The 21,158-nt window shown below is 42.8% G+C and overlaps 1 protein-coding gene across 1 annotated transcript in view; it reads left to right on the forward strand.

Moving 5' to 3' along the window:
- obscnb (obscurin, cytoskeletal calmodulin and titin-interacting RhoGEF b) overlaps positions 1-21,158 on the forward strand; it is a 368,207-nt gene that overhangs the window by 27,665 nt on the left and 319,384 nt on the right. The window contains exons 4-7 of the mRNA XM_078423526.1: positions 1,135-1,440; positions 5,713-5,979; positions 7,149-7,424; positions 17,606-17,881. Of these exons, the coding sequence (XP_078279652.1) occupies positions 1,135-1,440; positions 5,713-5,979; positions 7,149-7,424; positions 17,606-17,881 (1,125 nt within the window). The remainder of the gene's footprint in view (positions 1-1,134; positions 1,441-5,712; positions 5,980-7,148; positions 7,425-17,605; positions 17,882-21,158) is intronic.

Here is a 21,158-nt window from a genome sequence, read left to right on the forward strand (position 1 = left end):
CTGAACTTTGGACATCAAAATTATGAATTTGTAAAATCAAATGTTGGGAGGTCTGGGTCAGGACCCAAAACTTCATCTAATCATTTTCTCCAGAGATACTGCCTGACCTGTTGAGTTACTCAAACTTTTACATGCAATATACTGTACTTTAATGCTTCCTGACTGTTTGCATCATGATAAAGCAATTCCAAAGAACAGGAACATAAGAAGGTGCAGAAAGTGGTGGACTCAACCCAACCCATCACGGGTACAACCTTCTCCTCCATTGAAAGCATCTACACGAGCGCTGCCTCAAGAAGGCGGCAACTATCATTAAGGATCCCCACCATTTGGGCCAGGCCCTGTTCTCATATCCACCATTGGCTAGGAGGTACTGAAGTCCCACACCACCAAGTTCAGGGACAACTTCTGTCCTACAACTATGAAGTTCTTGAACGAACCAACACAACCCTACCACTACCCTCACCTCAACACCAAAACCTCTTGCACTACTGTGGACCTGATTTGCTTTTCAAATTATATTTTTGTACTGATGTGTTACTTTTTGCACATTCTTCTTTTAGAATTTTTATATCTAATTTATGTAGGATTTTTGTATAATTTCTTTTTTGTATGTTTGTCTGAGTCTATGTGCCTGTGCTTCACTGCACTCAAAGCATATGGCAATGAACTTGAACTTTATTAATACTAACTGAACATATTCCAGGAATTGAGTCGCAATGTTCTGTATTTTTTCTAAAAAATAAATTCCTGGCTAGAAATGTTTCCTGTTTAAAATGGTGAGTATCAGGTCAGCTATACAATGCCTGCTATTTGATTGCAATAATGTCAGTGAAATTAAATATTATATGTTGTGTAGAATGGGTAGTGAATACATTATTTGTCAACATGACATGGTTTCTTTCTCTACCAATCTGTTTCAAGGTAGCTTCAAATTATTTGCAATGTTGTGATCGTCTGTTATTGAGTCTGTTATTAAGTTGCACCTTTAATCAAAAGTTTAATATGGACTACTCCAAAAAATTTGAGAGTTTCAGTAGAATTTAACCAAGGATTTCAACGGTGCTTGTCTACTTTCAAGTTTTATTTTGCATTTTTTGGGTTTAGTCTAATATCTTTGTATGTTTCTCCTAGCTCCCCGGAAAGTTCCACCACATCCCCCAGTCAACCCTGAAGTTAAAGAAAAAACTGAGACATCCGTTACTTTGGCTTGGTCACTGCCTCAAGATGTACCACCTGCCCCTGTGACTGGGTACATAGTAGAAAGAAAGAAAATAGAAAGCAGTACCTGGACAAGGTGTCATACTTCAGAAAAGATAGGGGCACAAGAGTTCACAGTAAGGGGCTTGCCAGAAGGAGCTATTTATCAATTCAGAATCAGTTCTGTAAACAACTTTACTCAGAGTGAATATTTAAAAATCCCAGGAACTTTTTCCATTGGTGAGTATCATCTTTCTCTTCGTGCATAATTCTCTATTATCGGCCAATAATTTCTGCTCTTTTCTTTAATTCATTCTAAAATAAACTACAATTTTCACAGTCATAGAAGAATTACAACTCAGAAGATGCCACTCAGGCAGCCCTGTACAAGACATTCTCACTCTGTCCTCCTCACAGGATCTTACAGAGGTGTGTGAAAGGGAATAGATAGGGTGAACGCAAAGAGTGTTTTCCCAGAGTAGGGAAATCAAGAATAGCAGGCATAGATTGGTGAATGGGAAAAGATTTAATAAGAACCAGGGTGGCACATTTTTCCACACACAGGCTGGTGGGTATATGGAATGAGGTTCCAATGGTAGTAGTTGAGACAGGAACAATAAGAATATTTTAAAATATGTGGACAGGGGTAGGAAAGGTTTAGAGGGATATGCGCAAAGGTGGATAAATGGGAATATTTGATAGGATATCTCGGTCAACGTAGATAAGTTGGGCTGAAGGGCCTGTTTCCATGCTGTATGACTCTGACTCATTAGACTGCAGGTTTTCCCTTTCTAGCAAGAATTCTGTTTCCTTTTGGACATTGTGGTTAGATTGCACTTGGAGTATTCTGTACAGTTCCAGTTAGCATATTCCAGGAAGGATGTGGTAGCATAGAGAGCAGAAAACTATCAGGATGTTGTCTGAAATCGATAGCTGTAGTTATAAGGAGAGAGTAGATAGGTTGGGGTTATTCATCCAAGGTCAGGCAATCCTGAGGAGTGACCTTATAGAGGTTTATAAAATTATAAAAGGGCATAGATAGGCTAGATGGTAAGCATTTTTCCCCCAGGAATCTAGAACAAGAGGGCACACGTTTAAGGTGAGATGGGAGAAATTTAAAGCTATTTGAAGAGTAAGGTTTTCATGCAGAGGGTGGTGAATATCTGGAACCAGCTGATGGAAGAGAGGGAGGTGGCAGAGAGGGAGGTGGCAGACACAGTTACATTTAAAACTTGTTTGGACTGGTAGTTGGATAGGAAAGGCGGAGGTACAAGCCTAATGCAGCCAAATGGGATTAGTATAGCATCACAGAGGGCGTGCACAATTACAACAAAAAAAACATTCTGACAGATATATATCTTGATATTTCGGAAGGGCTTAGAGAGCGATGGGTTAAATGTAGGCAAATAGTACTAGCTTGGTATTCCAACTACGTCTGCATGGACAAAGTGGGTTGAAAGGCCTGCTTGTGTGCTGTACAGCTCTGTGCCTCTGATGGGGTGAGCTGTAAGAGTCATAAGTGACAGGAGCAGAATTAGGCCATTCGGCCCAACAGATCTAATCTGCCATTCAATCATGGCTGATCTATTTCTCCCTCCTAACCCCAGTCTCCTGCCTTTTCCCCATAACCCCTGACACCTGTACTAATCAAGGGCCTTTTCTGCCCTGCATGTTACTATGATTCTATGATCATGAATGAATCTACCTCCAGTGCCCCCCTGCAAGGGTTTTGTTGATTCTAATCATTTGCTGTGCAAAAAATGTTTTTTTTTCATTTTGCTTAAGGTTTTGTCGCTAATCATTTTCATTTTCTGTCCTCTCGTTTTCAAGCCTTTTTTCAGTGGGTGTAGATTCTCTCGATCTCTGTCTGGACTCCCCATGATATTAAATGTCTTTATTAGATCCCCTCTGAACCTTTTTTGGTTCCATGGAGAACAATGCTAGTTTTTCTAATATTTCTATAACAAATATACAATGCCTGGAATCATCAATCTACCTGTTGATATGTTTTAGTCAAGATAAAAACAAAAATTACATATTTTATCATTAAAAATGCTATAGCTTAAATTTTTTTAAAGGATCTTGGACTTCACATAATTGAGACAAGGATGGTTTTTGTCCGCAGTGGCCTCCACTGCCTCATGTCTAATGAGAGTTAAAATCATTATGTAATTGCAGAACCCAACCCTGAATAATTCTTCGTTTTAGGCTCTGTTTTAGGCTTCGTTTAGGTATTAAAAGATGCTCCTTTTAATACCTGCCAGGGTTACATAGTGACATCAGACTTTGTGCAGTGCATATGAGGCTGTGAATATGTTTCAAATTATTTGTGCATATGAGGCTGTGAACTGAATGGGTTTTTGTAGATTGAAACACCTTAAACCACTTGGTTATGATCTGCTTTGGTCTTAACTATAGGATAACATAATTTCGCGTGGTCTGCAGCCAAAAAGAATGGGTGCCAGTTTTTTTCCACATTTGTTCTTTTGTATTTTCCTTAATAATTCCACCTAGCAGCCGAACCTCACATCAAAGTTGTCAGGAGGCTTTGTGACAGCAAACATCACCCCAGGATAGTGTTCTGCCTCTCTGGTGCCAGGGTGACAGGGTTCAGGATGTCTCCAAGCAGCTGCAGAATATTCTTAAGGGGAGGGGGAGCAGCCAGAGGTCATTCTGCACATTAGCAAAATGACATGGGTATGAGGTCCTGCAGAGTGAATAAAGGGAGTTAGCCAAAGGTTAAAATGCAGGAATTCGAGTAGAGTAATCTCTAGATTGCTCCCAAGTCACATGCTAGTGAGGGTAAGAGCAGGAAGATAGGACAGGAGAATGCATGGCTAAGGAGTTGGTTCAGGGGGCAGAGATTCAGATATTTGACCAGTACAAGAGGGACAGGTTGCTCCTGAACAGAAGGGGAAACAATGTCTTGGTGGACAGGTTTGTTAGTGCTACTTGGGATTGTTTAAACTAGATTGTCAGTGGGGCAGAATCCAAAGCAGGAGTGAGGCATTTGTGAGACTGGAAGTTGATTAAATCAAAATCTGTAGACAGAATAGGCAGGAGCACGGCAGGGAGCGAGGAAAAACTATTGGATTAACTTGCATCTATTTCAATGCGAGAAGCCTGACTATAGTCCCCCAAATAGTCAACAGGAATTAGAAGAACAAATATGCTGGGAGATTCTATTGCTTTGACCCACAGCCAGGCAGCAATTTTAAGGGTGTAGCACAGAAATGGGCCCTTTGGTGACCTTTTTTTTAACCTGTCTACATTAATGCTATTTGCCAAGATTATGACTGTATCTATCTATGCCTTGCCTTGTAAACGTACAAGCATCTTTTCGTTTACATGCCTCATAAATGTAGGAATTATATCTGATTCCATTACCTCCTTGTAGCCTATTCTAGATTACAACCATTCTCTGTATGAAAAAACTTACCCCTAAAATCCCTTTTAAAATTCCTTCCTCTCACCTCTCTCCTTCTGTTTTTGGTACACCCTCCATAGGAAAATGAATTTAACTATCTACCCTATATATGCCTGTAAACATGTTATTTATTTCTCTCAGGTCAGTCTTCCTCGTCTTCTTCGTTCCTAGTTTATTTAATCTCTCTCTATGGCTTAAATCCGCCAACCCATGCAATATGCCAATGCATATCATCTGCACTCTCTCTTGAGCATAACCATATTCTTCTTAGAGTGGTGATCTGAACTGCATACAATACTCCATGTGGTCTAACCAGTATTTTGTAAAGTTATAACATAACAATCCAAGTACATTACCTATGAAGGCAAGCATGCCATATGCCATCTTCACTACTTTATTGACCTGTGTTGTCACTTTCAGGGGACTATGGACCTGAATGTCCAGGTCTCTCTATTCATGCACAATCTTTAGAACCCTACTATTTATTGTACTTGTTCTACCCATATTTGACTTCCCAAAATACATCACCTCATATTTATGAATAAATTGCATTTGTCAAAACTCTGCTTACTTTCCATCTGATATATCACCTGTTGCAGCCTTAGACATAATTTTTCACTATCACAGTACCTATAATTTTTGTTTCATCTCCAAATTTACCAATTACATACCCCTCATGTTCATAGGTTAACAACCCATAGGTTGTTAATATATACCACAAACACCAAAGGACCTAGAATCGATCTCTGAGGTCACCATCGATTACAGACTTCCACTCAGAAAAATATTGTTCAACCACTACCACTGCCCCCTATCACTAAGCCAATTTTGGATCAAAATGTACAAAATCTAGGATGGAGGATTTCGGTAAAGATAATTTCATTGTAAATTGAGAATTCACCAATAAATTGATTGAGACAAATTATGAGGCATGGAAAATATCAGGTCATTATATATTAAATGATCTGGAAATGTATCGAATAGATTAAAAAAGTGATAGTTATTATTTAGTTTTTTTAGTTTCTCAGTAAATTGAATATAAAGTGATTTGAAGGCTAATAATGAAATGTATTTTGTTCTGTCAGAACCTAGAATTTCTATTGAGAAACCACTGCAAAATGTTGAAGCACCAGCTGGTGAAGATGCTACTTTCAACATTGAACTATCTTCTGTTGCTCCGGGAACGTGGTTCATAAAAGGAAAAGCTGTACAAAACTGTGATAATTACATAATAGAGAGAACAAAAAATGAACACACATTAATTATTAAACGAGTGAAGTCTTTGGACAATGAAGCAGAAGTGAAGTTTATAGCTAGGAATGCTGAAAGCACTGCTAAATTAAGAGTGAAAGGTGAGCATTATTCTGGATGTTTGCTGCTGATTTTGAGTTTCTTATTATTCCAATAGTATTTGGTCAAAATATGTACAGTGCCCTCCGTTATGTTTGGGACAAAGACCCATCATTTATTTATTTGCCTCTGTACTCCACAATTTGAGATTTGTAATAGAAAAAAATCACATGTGGTGAAAGTGCACATTGTCAGATTTTATTAAAGGGTATTTTTATACATTTTGGATGACACATTGATATGCAATATCGTAAGTTTCATCTATCTTCCATTTTATTTCCGTGCCATCTCCACCATTAAATAAATTATTTTTGCTTCTCTAACTGTCCCGTTAAACCATTAGTCCCACAGATATTTCCTTCATTTTACCTATCTGGTGCCAACCTTCACTGCTATTAAACATTAACATATTTTTCTCTTTTTCCCAGTTCTGATGAAGGGTGCCGGACCTGAGACCTAACAATTTCCCTTTCTACAGATGCTGCCTGAGCTGCTGAATATTTCCAACATTTTTGTTTTTATTTTGTCATGGGAATATTCATTGACTGGAGAGAGCTGGATGCAAAGATTATTCCTTTAAAAGAAATGGCGAGAGAGTAAAATAGTCTCTCCTAATCACATTATGAGTAAATCACTGCTTTATTATTCGGTAGGAATATTTGCATTACTGGATGTAGGGAAAGGGAGAGGTGAAAAGATAGATGTTGCATCTCCAACAAGCCAGAGATTAAGCAATTTATTTTCCCTTTGAAGGGTCGTGCGTCTTTGGAGCTCTCTTTCTTAATCGGGGTCTTTGAGTATTTTTAGCAAAAAGGTAGGGAGAATTTTGATAAGCAAGGGTTTAAAGTTTACCAGAGGTATGTGGGTGAGCTTAATGTCTTATTTAATGGTGAAATATGTTCAAGATCTGAAAGGCCTTTCTTGGCTTAATAGATATGCTTGTATGTTCAATGAAGGAACTGCAGATGCTGGTTTAAACCGAAGATAGACACAAAATGTTGGAATAACTCAGTGGGACAGGCAGCATCTCTGGAGAGAAGGAATGGGTGACGTTTTGGGTTGAGACCCTTCTTCAGATTGCTGAGTTACTCCAGCTTTTTGTGTCTATCTTCTGCTTGTATGTTCATATGATCTAAAACACTATTTATAATAAAAAAATGTTTGTTTCCAGATGCAGCTGTCAAATTCTTAAACAAGCCAGAAACTCCACCTGAAGTTATAGCAATAGCCTCAGAATGTCTGGAATTGTCTTGTGAGGTATCACAAGTTAATGCTGTGGTTACATGGAGAAAGGATCAAAAAGAGGTTAAGCAGGACCAGAGGATAAACATCATCTCTCAGGGAACACTACACAAACTTGTCATCAAAAAAGTGCAGCAGAGCGACCAAGGAGATTACACCTGCATGTCTCATGATGACAGTCTAACATTCCAAGTTAAGATCAGAGGTAGGAATAAGTTTGCTCATTGCTTTAATGATAATAAGCTGAAGTAACAAGTAAGAAGGTTGGCTACAGCTCATTGTACCAAATTCAAATCTGAGAAAGGAAGCCTTAATTCTTCATCATCAATTGTGAGTTGTGAAAAATTACATTTAGCTTGTTGTCTTCCCTACTCTTTGTTCTAAAATCTAATGACCTAATTCCTACTTCCTCATTGACCTTATTTACTCCTTTGTAATTTTCAATCATGGTTGTGTATTTTCTTGTGGATCTGATACAAGCATAATAGAGTTTTTTGAGGAGGTGGCAAAGCTGATGTATGAGTAAAGGTTTTGACAAGGTCCTTCATGGTGGGCTAATCCAGAAGATTTAAAGTATGGTATTAATGGCGATCTGGTAGATTGGATTTAAAATTGGCTTGACCACAGAAGACATAGGGTTGTGATGGATGGGTGTCATCCTGACTGGAGGTTGGTGACCAGTGGTGTTCTATAAGGAGCAGTTCTGGAACTTGTTTGTGAAATATGTATATAAATGAATTGGACATAAGTGTAAGTGGGCTAATTGTAAATTTGGAGATGAACAAAAGTTGGCAGTTATGGATCGTGAGAAAGGTTGCCAAAGGATTCAGCAGAATATAGAACAGTTTGGAATGTGGTCTGAGAAATGGCAGATGGATTTTAATCCAGAGTAGTATGAGTTGTTGCACTTTGGGAGGTTAAATCTAAGAGGAAAGGATACAGTGAATGGCAAGACCCTGAGTTGAATCATGGAGTGGAAATCCATAGTTTTTTGACTTGGCAACACAAGTAGATAGTCATTGGTTGGTGTGTTATGCATAAAAGTTGGGAAGTCATGTTGCAGCTGTATTAAACCTTGGTCAGACTGCATGGAGTATTGTGTGCAGTTCTTGTCACATTACAGGAAGTAGGCTTTGGAGGATATGCAGAAGGGATTCGCCAGAATGTTTCCTGGATTCGAGAGTATTTGCTACAAGGAGGATTTGATCAAACTTGGATTCTTTTCTCTGGTGCATCTGAGGCTGAAGTATATAAAATTACGAGAGGCTTAAACAAGGTAGATAGCCTGAATGTTTTTTCCAGGTTGGAAATGTCAGATACTAAAGGACATAGTTATAAGGTTGAAGAGATAAAGATTAAACAAGATTCATGTGACAATCTTTTTATATCGAGATTGATTGGTGCGTGAGTTGTGCTGCCAGTAGAACTGCTGGAGCAGAAATGATAAAGACGTACAGGTATGTAGGTTAATTGGCTGGGTAAATGTAAAAATTGTCCCTAGTGGGTGTAGGATAGTGTTAATGTACGGGGATCGCTGGGCGGCACGGACTTGGTGGGCCGAAAAGGCCTGTTTCCGGCTGTATATATATGATATGATATGATATGATAACACTGTTTAATGGGCATTAAATGAATACAGGTAATTGAGTGATATAGACCATGTGCAGGCAGAGATGTGCAGTTTAAATTGGCATAATGGTCAGCACAGACATCTAAGATCCTCTTCCTGTGCTGTACTTTTCCATGTTCTTAAGCCTTTATTGTGATTTCTCTAAAGTACTGCTGCATAATTGTCTGAAAATGTAAAACATCAGTTTAAAAAAATGAAAAGTGTGTGATGAATACGCACTGTAAACTATTGGTGGATTATTTGGTGTGAGAGTGAGGACAGGTTTTGTCAGGCAGAGGAGAGTATTAGTAGAGAGGAACTGAACAGGACTTTAGGAAGGAACCATATCTAGGAAGAAACAAAGATCCAGATGCTTTCCTGATGGGGCATGGAGGTATAAAGGAAGTGCATGTCCAAAGTAAAGATGGACATCCATCCCATTACACCTATGTTCACTCGGGTAAAGATGAGGTGATGGGACCAAGGAATTGTAAGTTCTTGAAGTGGTGGAGAGCATGTGAGGCTTCCCCTATATAGGTGGGAAGGGACTAGATAAGGTCAAAGTATGAGGGGATGAGTTCAGTGGGGCAGGTGCGAATAATGGGCCTGCTAGGACAGTCCAGTTTGTGGAATATGTGTGGGAGATGGAAGCAGGTAGTGCTTGGTTTGGGGAACTACCAAATTGATGGCTGTGGAGTGCAGATTGCTGGAAGTGATAAGATCTAATGGTTTGGAAGATAACGGTCAGGCATTTGTTGATGGGGTCACGATCAAAGGGTAGAAATAAGGAAGTGTTCAAGAGCTGATACCTCGCCTCAGCAAGATAGAGGTTTTTCTAGCAGATGACACTGATGAGCACTTGATGAGCAGGTTTGATGATTTGGAGATTGGTGTGGAGTGAGTGGATGCGGTTTCGGAATGGTAAAGTGAAAATGGTAGATGTCATGATGGCATTTGGAAATGAAAAGATTGGGAAGAGGGACAGAACAGTCCCGACCTAAAATATCATCTTCAATACATGGCTCACCCTCAAAAATCATCAGTAAACTTCAATACATTCAAAACTCCGCTGCCCGTCTACTCACCCACTCCCCGATCCGTGACCATATCACCCCCGTCCTTTACAAACTCCACTGGCTCCCCATCCCCCAGAGAATCCAATACAAAATCCTCCTCATGACCTACAAAGCCCTCCATAACCTGGCCCCATCCTACCTGACTGACCTCCTCCACAGGCACACTCCCATCTGCACCCTCCGCTCTGCTGCTGCCAATCTCCTGTCCCCCCCCATCCGGACCAAACTCAGATCCTGGGGGGACAGGGCTTTCTCCATCGCTGCTCCCACCCTATGGAACTCACTACCCCAAACCGTCAGAGACTCCTCCTCACTCACCACATTCAAAACATCACTGAAGTCTCACCTCTTCAGCACTGCCTTCAACCACTGAAGGTCACCTCACCTTCTGTCTCCTTTCTCTGTTCGTTTACTTATTTATCTATTTATTCACTTCTCTATGTTCTAGAAATCCCTGTAAAGCGTCTTTGAGTGTTTGAAAAGCGCTATATAAATGTAATGCATTATTATTATTATTATTATCTGTCCATTTCTCTCCACAGATGCTGTCTGGCCTTCTGAGTTCCTCCAGCATTTTACTTTTTTACTGTACACTATTTCTGGATTATAATTTACTGCCAGTAGAGCTTCTAAAAAGTCACTAGACCAAGTGGACCCGTTGGGCCCAAACCTCTCCTGCATTGGTGCAGCACCCTCTCCTCCCACCCTCCCCTCCCCCTCCCCTCTCCCTCCCCTCCCCTCCCCCTCCCTTCCCACTCCCCCCCTACCCCTCCCCTTCCCCTCCCCCCACCACTCCATCCCCCTCAACCCCCCTTATACTCCTCCATCCCACCCCCCCCTCCACCTCCCTCCCTCGCTCCCCTTCCTTCCCTGGGAGATAGATTTGAACTTTAAAATGTGAATAACTTTAAAAATATAACACCGATTTCAATGAAACTTCTTCCATTAGCACCAAAAGGTTGACGGTGAGTAAGGTGGGCCTAAAATTGGCGTGCTATCGTGTACCGTTTTGGCTGTAGTTCAGGAACAAAGAAACAAACAAACAAGAGTTTTAGTATATAGATTAACCTCAACTATTAATCATTTCTCCCTTCACAGACACTGCCAGACCTGTTCAGCCTGTTGAGTCCAATACTCTTGCTTTTATTTAAAATTCAGCTTTGTTATAATATCTGTATTATCTGAAATTTTATTCTGTAAAAGAAGGCTTGATTAACACGGCCATGTTTTTTTCTGCTCCTTTACACTTGTTCTTGGGATGTTGACAATGCTGCTTATATTACAAATCATTCATAATCAAAGGGTAGTAAAAGTAATGATCAGGCCATGCTGTTGGCATTAAAACTCCACTGGATCACTGGTGTATCAAAAGTAAAAGGAAAGAAAGCTGAAAATACCCAGCTGGTCAGACTGCATCTATGAGAAGAGTAACAAAGTTAATGTTTCAGGTTGAAGAGCCTTCTGTAGAACTGGGAAAGAAACAAAATAAATTTATTAAGCTGGAGAGAGGTTAGGAGAGGTGAAATAAGTCTGATAGTCATTAGGTGATGTCCAGGTGAAGAGTAGTGTCAGGGGGCACTGATTGCATTTTTTTTGTCCTCAAGCAAGACTCCAAGATGTGTGTTGCCTTCTTGGTGTCAGGGACAAGGAGAACTTTTTGAGCAGGCGTTGGACATTCCGAAAGGGGAGGGTGAGTAGCCAGAGGTCATGGTGCGTATTGGGCATAGGCAGGAAGAAGGTGAGACCCCGCAAAATGAATATAGGACGTGGTTAAAAGAAGGTTAAAAAGCAGGACCTCTAGTGTAATAATCTCAGGATTACTTCCTGTGCCACATGCTAGCAAGGATAGGCAAAGGAGGGAGGGCAAGTGAATGCATAGCTAAAGGAGAGGCCGCACAGAGGCCAAGTGGAACAGATGACACCTGCAGCTGTTTGGAGTGGTGGAGGTCATAGACAACATTGTCAGGCCAGTGCGGCTGCTGGGATAATGGATCTTTATAGACAATAGACAATAGGTGCAGGAGTAGGCCATTCGGCCCTTTGAGCCAGCACCACCATTCAATGTGATCATGGCTGATCATTCTCAATCAGTACCCCGTTCCTGCCTTCTCCCCATACCCCCTGACTCCGCTATCCTTAAGAGCTCTATCTAGCTCTCTCTTAAAAGCATTCAGAGAACTGGCCTCCACTGCCTTCTGAGGCAGAGAATCCCACAGATTCACAACTCTCTGACTGAAAATGCTTTTCCTCATCTCCATTCTAAATGCCCTACCCCTTATTCTTAAACTGTGGCCCCTGGTTCTGGACTCCCCCAACATTGGGAACATGTTTCCTGCCTCTAACGTGTCCAACCCCTTAATAATCTTATATGTTTCGATAAGATTCCCTCTCATCCTTCTAAATTCCAGTGTATACAAGCCTAGTCGCTCCAGTCTTTCAACATATGACAGTCCCGCCATTCCGGGAATTAACCCAGTAAACCTACGCTGCACGCCCTCAATAGCAAGAATATCCTTCCTCAAATTTGGAGACCAAAACTGCACACAATACTCCAGGTGCGGTCTCACTGGGGCCCTGTTAAGGCCCTGGCCAAGTTAAGACTCTAACATTTTTTACATTGAACTTAAAGGGTACAAGATGGCACTGGAAGCATGGTGACTCTTGTATACTGCTTCAGTGTAATCTATTATTTTTACACTCATGTACTTAAGCATGATTGTGCCTATATATAGTAAGATTTTTATTTGGATGTATGCAAAAAAAGAATTTCACTGGACCTAGGTGTATGTGACAATAAAGTACCATTGAACCATTGCGCTTGGGGGGGTTTTGCAACTGATATCGTTGGGATGTCTTTTAGGGCAAAAGTGACCTGTCAACGAGGTTGCAAGGGGACCAATATGCTTGTGGGGTAGTTGCTAATGTTACTTGGGGAGGTTTAAACTGGTCCGACAGGGGCGTGGGACCCAAATTAGTAGTGTAATAGATGAGAACGTTGAAGCAAAGTTGAAGTAAAGGTTAAAGTAAGCCAGTAAGCAGTCTGATCGGCTAAACTGCATTTATTTTAAGCCTCACACACCAACCAAGATGTCTATTAGGGCTAGTCCTGTGCCTGTTTTGCCCATGTCCATATCTTTTAAATTTAGTAATTGTACCTGCCTCTACAGATTCCACTGGAAGCTCATTCCATATATTCACTACCCTCTGTGTGAAAAAGATGCCACTCAGATCCCTTTTAAATCTTTCTCCTCTCACCTTTAATCTATGTACTCTAATTTCAAAATCCTCTACTCTGGGGAAAAAGGCTGTGACCATTCACCTCATCTATGCCCTTCATGATTTCATATACATCTCTGAAGGCACCCCTCGGCATCCTGCGGTTCAAGGAAAAAAGTCCTTGCATATCCAGCCTCTCCTTATAATTCAAACCCACCAATCCTGGTAACATCCTCATGAATCTTTTCTGCATAGGTTGGTCATGGAATGTGATATTATATATATTATGGAAGCTTGGTTGTGAATGGGCTGGGTTGGAAACTCAAATGATGTGCTGTGTCAATACTTGTGGCTATTCAGAGGTGAAAGTAAGAGAAGAGGGGGGAGTTGCACTATTGACTAAGGAGAACATGATGGCAGTATTTAAAGAGGATATCCTCAGAGTCTGGTCAGGGCACCAAAATTGGTTGTACAGTAGACAGTGAAGAAGATATTGCAGGTTATGGCAGGATCTAGATTATCTAAGAAAGCGGCAAGGAAATAGCTGATGGAATTTAAGTCAGACAAATGTGAAATTATGTATTTTGGGATGTTAAGCCAGAGCTGGGCATACACAGTGAATGACAGGATCCTGTTAAGTAAGATTGAACAGTGAAACCTTTGGGTACAAATACATAGTTCCTTGTAAATGGTGACACAGTTAGACAGAGTGGTGAAGACACCGTATGGTATTTTTGCCTCATCAGCCAAGACATTGAAGAGCTGGAATGTCCTGTTACAGGTGCACAAATAGTTATGTTGCAGTTTAAAAAAAAAAAAAGATTTTTAAGTTGGAGTAAGTATTGCATTCAATTCTAGATGCCACTCTATAGGAAGAATGTGAGTGAGCTAAAGAGGGTGCAGAAAAGATTCACAGGGCGGTACGGTGGAGTAGCGGTACAGCTACTGCCTTACAGCGCCAGAGACCTGGATTTGATCCTGATGCTTCTCTGTACGGAGATTTTACGTTTCTCTGTACTGAGTTTTTACGTTCTCCCTGTGACCTGCGTGGGTTTTCTCCGAGATCTTCAGTTTCCTCCCACGCTCCAAAGACATACAGTTTGTAGGTTAATTGGCTTAATACAATGTAAAAACTGTCCCCAGCGAATGTAGGGTAGTGTTAATGTGTGGGGATCACTGGTTGGTGCGGACTCGATAGGTTGAAGGGCCTGTTTCCGCATTTATCTCTAAACTAAACTAAATGTTATATAAGAAAATAACTGCAGATGCTGGTACAAATCGATTTATTCACAAAATGCTGGAGTAACTCAGCAGGTCGGGCAGCATCTCGGGAGAGAAGGAATGGGTGACGTTTCGGGTCGAGACCCTTCTTCAGACTGATGTCAGGGGGGCGGGACAAAGGAAGGAGATAGGTGGAGAGAGGAAGATAGAGAGAGATCTGGGAAGGAGGAGGGGAAGGGAGGGACAGAGGAACTATCTAAAGTTATGAAGTCGACGTTCATACCACCGGGCTGCAAACTGCCCAGGCGAAATATGAGGTGCTGTTCCTCCAATTTCTCACTATGGCACTGGAGGAGGCCCATGACAGAAAGGTCAGACTGGGAATGGGAGGGGGAGTTAAAGTGCTCGGCCACCGGGAGATAACTTTAAATATCTCCTCTGTCCCTCCCTTCCCCTCCTCCTTCCCAGATCTCCCTCTACCTTCCTGTCTCCACCTATCTCCTTCCTTTGTCCCGCCCCCCTGACATCAGTCTGAAGAAGGGTCTCGACCCGAAACGTCACCCATTCCTTCTCTCCCGAGATGCTGCTCGACCTGCTGAGTTACTCCAGCATTTTGTGAATAAACTAAATGTTAGGTGGACTGGTGGGCTTGATTTATAAGGGTATATTGGATAGACTAGCTGTTTTTCCTGGAGTGAAGGAGGCTGAGGGTGACCTTGGGGAGATTAAAAAAATGAGGAGGGGCATAGACAGGGTAAATAGTATTTTTACCAGGATAGGAAAGTTTAAAATTAGAGGGCATAGGTTTAAGGTGAGAGGGAAAAGATTTAAAAGGAATCTGAGGGGAAGGTTTTTCACGCAGTATGGTGGGTATCTGCAAAATGCAGCCAAAAGAGCTGGGAGAGGCAGGAATAATTGCGATGCTTAAAAGACATTTGGAGTGGTGCATAAGAAATATTTGGAGGGATATGTGCCAAAAGCAGGCAAATGGGTTGGCATGAATGAGTTGGGCTGAAGAACCTGTTTCTATGCTGCACAACTCTTATGAATGTATGAAACTACATTAAAGGAGACAAATGTTGGGTATGCTGATGGAATCAAGTGAGTACCTCGAGGAGGAGAAGTGAGAAAGGAGCACATATCAGAATGAAATTAGGAGGGCAAAGTAGGATGGGCATGAGATATCCCTGGAAGGTAAGATAAAGGAGAAACCTAAGAGATACTATAAGTATATTAAGGACAAATGGTAGCTAGGGTAGCGAGATGAGGATTGGTGTGGTAATCTATACGTGGGACTACTGGAAATGGGTGAGGTTTTCATCTGTATTTACCTTGGAGAACGACATGGAGGCTAGTCAGTTCAGGGGAGGGAGCAGTGATATCCTGGAGTGATAGTGGAAAGTTGTTTTCTGGGCTGGTGGCCTATGGCTAATGGTGCACCACATAGATCTTTGCTGGATCCTTTGTTGTTTGTCATTGTATATTAATAATTAGGATTTGAATGTAGATGGCAGAATTGGTAGATTTGCAGAAGTGATCAAAATTGATAGTATTGTGGATAGTAAAGAAGGTTGTCTTAGGTTACAACATAATCTAGATCAATAGGAAAAGTGGACAAGAAAATGGCAGATTGAGTTTATTTCAGACGTGAAAAGTGATCCAATTTGGGAAGTTAAAGAAGAACAGAACATATAATTGATGGCAGGGCCTTGGGGAGTATTGTTGGACAGAAAATCTGGGGTATAAGTGCATAGTTATCAGAAAGTGGCTGCACAGGTAGACTTGGTGATGAGGAAGGCATATGGTGTACTTGCCTTCACTAGCTGAGGCAATAAAGCACACAAGTTGGGACATCATATTACATTTGTACAAAATGTTGGTTCGGCCGCAGTTGGAGCATTGTGTGCAGTTCTGCATGCTACAGGAAGGAAGTGATCAAGCTAGAGAGAATGCAGAAAAGATTCACAAGAATGTTGGCCTGGTTTGAAAGACCTGAGTTGTAAGGAGAAATTGCATAGGCTGCATCTGTGTTCCCTAGAACAAATAAGAGAGATATAAAATTATGAGGGGCTTAGAAAGGGTAGAGAGCCAGTGTCTGTTTCAAATTGTAGGGATATCTAAAATTAAAAGGGTATAAGTTTAAGGTAAAATGGTGGATGTTTAAAGTGAATCGAGGAGGACTTTCTTTCACACAGAGTAGTTGGATACAAAAGATATACACAAAAAGCTGGAGTAACTCAGCGGGTCATACCACATCTCTAAAGAAAGGAATAGGTGACATTTCTGTGGAAATGGAAATTAAAGATATTGAACAAATAAATGAAAGATTTGAAAAAAGTATATTGGATACAAAAGTGGCTTGAAAATACAAAAATGGGATGAAGGTAGGAGACAAGGTGATACAGGGTTTCTTTTTCAGATTGGAGGCCTGTAACGAGTGATGTGCCATAAGGATCGATGCTGGGTCCATTATTGTTTGTTATATATTTTAACAATTTGAATGTGAATGTAGATGGCACGGTTAGTGAGTATACATTTTGATAAGATAAACCAGGGTAAGGCTTGTACAATAAATGGTAGACCCCCAATGAGTGTTGCAGAATAGTTCCGTGAAAGTTAGACAAGGTAATGAAGAAGGCGTTTGACACATTTCCCTTCATCGGCCAGTGTATTTGGTACAAGAGCAGGAATATCTAGTTACAGGTGCACCAGATGATGTTAAAGCCACATTTGGAGTACTGTGTACAGTTGTGATCTCCATGCTAAAAGAAGGATGTCATTAAATGGGCAAAAATGTCGAGGAGATTTATGAAAATGTTGTAGAGGTGGGTACAATTATGACATTTGAACAGCTACAAGCACAGGAAGTGTTTGGAGGGATATGGGCCAGGCACAGGCGACTGGTACTAGTTTGGTTATGCACCAGTCTGTATGGATGACTTAGGCTGAAAGGATACTCTAGTTGGATACATACTACTCAAATTGGACTACAATGTAAGAACAAACATTATGGAGAGTTTTTTTAAATGGATAGACTTCATATCGATACATTAATATATTTAAATTAATTATAAGTCACTGAAAGTGTGAAGCTCTGAGAACATTTGTAGTATGAATATGTAAATTTCTAGTTTATTAAGGTCAGGAATAATTGTCGTTAAATTGGTAGCAACTAATTTGTACATTACATTTCAAATATTCAAGATTAGTCGCAATATACTTCAACAGTTCTCTTAACATTTCTGTTCCTTCTGCTTTTGACAGAACCATCTGCAACTATCTTGAAGAAGTCCACAACACAAATGGAGTACTCAGCAATTGTGGGAGAGAAGGTAGTCCTTGTTTGTGAAGTATCACTGAGTACTGTAGAAGGGACATGGTATAGAAAAGGACAGAAAGTAAAACTGAACAAAGCTGTAAATGCTGAATCAGAAGGTACCACACGAAGACTGGTGCTTCATAATGCAAAGTCTGCAGATTCTGGGGCTTATGTATTTAAAACCAAAGAGGATGAGATCACCATAAATGTTACTGTCAAAGGTAAGACAAGTAAAAAACATTGTGAAGTTATAGATAATAGTAATTTCGGTCAGCATTAGACCAAGGTGCGAAATGTCTGTTCCAGCTATTGAATGTGGATCAGTACAACAGTATAAGCCCTGCGGCCCACAATGTCTGTGCCAAACAAGATGCCAAATTAAACTAATCTCTGCTTGCATGTAATCCATTTTCCTCTATTCCCTGCATATCTTCATGTCTCTCTAAAAGCCATTATTATTTAAATACTAGACGGGCGTGGACCCTTGAGTCCAAATCTCTCTTACGGGCCCGGCAAACCTCCGTGCAAACCCCCCCACCCCCCTACTCACCCACTCATGCACGCCATCCCCCCCTCAACCCCCCTTATCCCCCCCTCCCCTCACCCACTCCATCCCCCCTCAACCCTGCTTATCCCTCCCCCTCCCTCACCCACCTCTCCTGCATTGATCCAGCACTCCTTCCTCCCCACTTCCCTCCCCACCCCACCTCCCTCCCCACTCACCTACGCACCCACTCCATCAACCCCCCTCCTCCCCTCCCCTCCTCTCAGTCACTCTCCCACCATCCCCCCTCAACCCCCAAACCTCTTCTGCATTGGTCCAGCACTCTCCACTCCCCCACCTCCCCCCCACTCACCCATTCCATCCCCCCTCAACTCCCCCATCTCCCCCCTCCTCCCCTCCCCCACTCACCCAATCCACCCCCCCTCAACCCCCCTTATCCTCTCCTTTGCCACCCACTCCATCCCCCCTCAACCTCCCTCCTCCCCTACCCCCCTCACCCACTCCATCCCCCTCAACCCCCCTGTCCCCCCCTCTTCCCTCACCCACTCCATCCCTCCTCAACCTCCCTTAACCCTCCCTCCTCCCCTCCCCCCCTCCGCCATTTGCACCATCGCAAAGTCGAAATATCGTAGGTCGAAGCATCGTAAGTTGGGGAGCATCTGTATTAGATCACGTGGCCGCCACCCCCGTCACCCTGCAAGGTCCCGCCCCCGGTGGCCATTGTGGGATCAACAGGGAACAAACATACGGGAGGAACAAACAAACGGAACAAACAAGATGAGAGTTTTAGTACTATACTAGACCGAGTGGACCTGTTGGGCTCAAACCTCTCCTGCATTGGTCCAGCACCCTCTCCTCCCCCACTCCCCCCCTTCCCCCGCCCTCCCACTCACCCACTCCATCCCTCCTCAACCCCCCTTATCCCCCCCTCCTCCCCTCCCTCCCCCCCACTCACCCACTCCATCCCCCTCAACTCCCCTTATTCCCCCCTTCCCCTCCCTGCCCCCCTCACCCACTCAACCACTCCATCCCCCCTCAACCCCCCCTTATCCCCCCCTTCTCCCCTCCCCACCCCCCGCCACTTGCACCATCGCAAAGTCGAAATATCGTAAGTCAAAGCGTCGTAAGTCAGGGAACATCTGTACTAGATTAACGGGCACCAACTGCGCACGCGCTGACCTCCCATTGTGACGTCGAAAACACAGCTCGGCGGCGACGGCCATCTTGTTTGAACCTCTGCTGCCGCGCTGCACCACGGGAGTAAGGCCAGGCGCGGTGCATGCCGGGATGGGCGCCGGTCCTCCTGGCGGCGGGGGGGGGGGGGGGGCGCATTTATTCGTTTATTCAGCAGCAGCGGCAGCTGGACGGCTCAGCAGCCCCCCCCCCCCCCCCTCATTGGCCGCCACTCCCGCCACTCTGATGTGTCTCGCCCCTAGCGGCCATCATGCTCCCCCCTCCCTCCCTCATTGGCCGCCACTCCTGTCACTCAGGTGGGTCACATTGTGATGTCGAATGCTGAAGACGGCCAGGGTAAGTTGAAATGTTAATTTTAAAATTTTAATTAAAATGTCAATAACTTTAAAATATGACCAATTTGAATGAAACGTGGGTAATACAGACCCCAGGACAATGGTGAGTAAGGTGGGCCTAAAATTGTCACGCTATCGTGTACCGTTAACACGATATAGAGGCACCGCCTGTCATCACCATCGACGACTACGAACTCGATGCCATCCATCAGTTCATGTACCTTGGCTCCACCATCCACAACCTCTCCTTGGGCACAGAGGACAAGAGGATCGGGAAGGCAGCTACAACTCTCGCTCGCCTCACAACTCAAGTGTGGACAAACCCGAAGCTGACAGTGAAGACAAAGATATCAGTGTACAAAGCCTGTGTCAACAGCACGCTGCTGTACGGCAGTGAGACATGGACTACATATACCAGACTGGAGAGAAGACTCAACACCTTCCACCTTAGAAGCATCCGTTGTATCCTGGGTATATCCTGGCACGACAGAGTGTCCAACGCCGAGATTCTGTCTCGTGCTGGCGTTCCGAGTATGTACACTCTACTCAGGCAGCGCAGGCTGCGGTGGCTGGGCCATGTCCACCACATGGAGGATGGCCGGATTCAGAAAGACATCCTCTATTGGAGAGCTGACACCTGGGAGGAGAACCATCGGCCGCTCCCAGCTACGTTACAAGGATGTCTGCAAGAGAGATTTGAAGGCGCTCGACATCGATATGGAGTCCTGGGAGAGCCTTGCAGCTGACTGTACAAGGTGGAGAGGTCCCCTGAACCAACATCTCAAAACGAGGGGACGAGAAACTGATGAACGCAGCGGCAGACAAGCGGGCACACAGAAAGGAGCGCAGCAACTTCAACAGACCAGAGACCACATACAATTGTGACCTTTGCGACAGAGACTGTCACTCCCGCATTGGTCTCTTCAGCCACAAGCGACGCTGCTCTGGCCGAGGTGTGGAGCAAGCAGCCAACTAGGATGCATCACCCATGGTCAGCCATGACCGAGAGGGGCCTATCTACCTAGTAGGGGCACTTTTTGTTATTAGTTGAATCTGCTATTTTAAGCCACCTAATCAGTGAAGGGACATCTGCTGTTCATGGTGCCTTTTAGTCTGGTATTTATATGCAAGATTTAAATATATAAATAAGGAACACTGTGCTGACAGCCAGATCATATAGAATAATTATTTTTGGTCCAATGCTTGAGCCTGCATTTTGCTCGATTCTGGGCATAAAACACTCTGTTCCCACATGCAGTAAGATCTGCACAACATTTGGACATAGACTTAGACACACTATTCTTAATATCTTGCCTCTGCCTCATAGCCAGTAATTTTAAATTGTAACTTCTGATTACTGTTCCTTTATGTCCTGAAAACGGTTTCTTATTTTTCCTCTTTTAAAACTTTTCAAGGTTTTTAATCTTGCGTCTCCTCTTTGGAGAGTGAACTGGACTTAAAAAA

Source organism: Rhinoraja longicauda, chromosome 2, assembly GCF_053455715.1.
Source record: "Rhinoraja longicauda isolate Sanriku21f chromosome 2, sRhiLon1.1, whole genome shotgun sequence".
Lineage (NCBI taxonomy): Eukaryota > Metazoa > Chordata > Chondrichthyes > Rajiformes > Arhynchobatidae > Rhinoraja > Rhinoraja longicauda.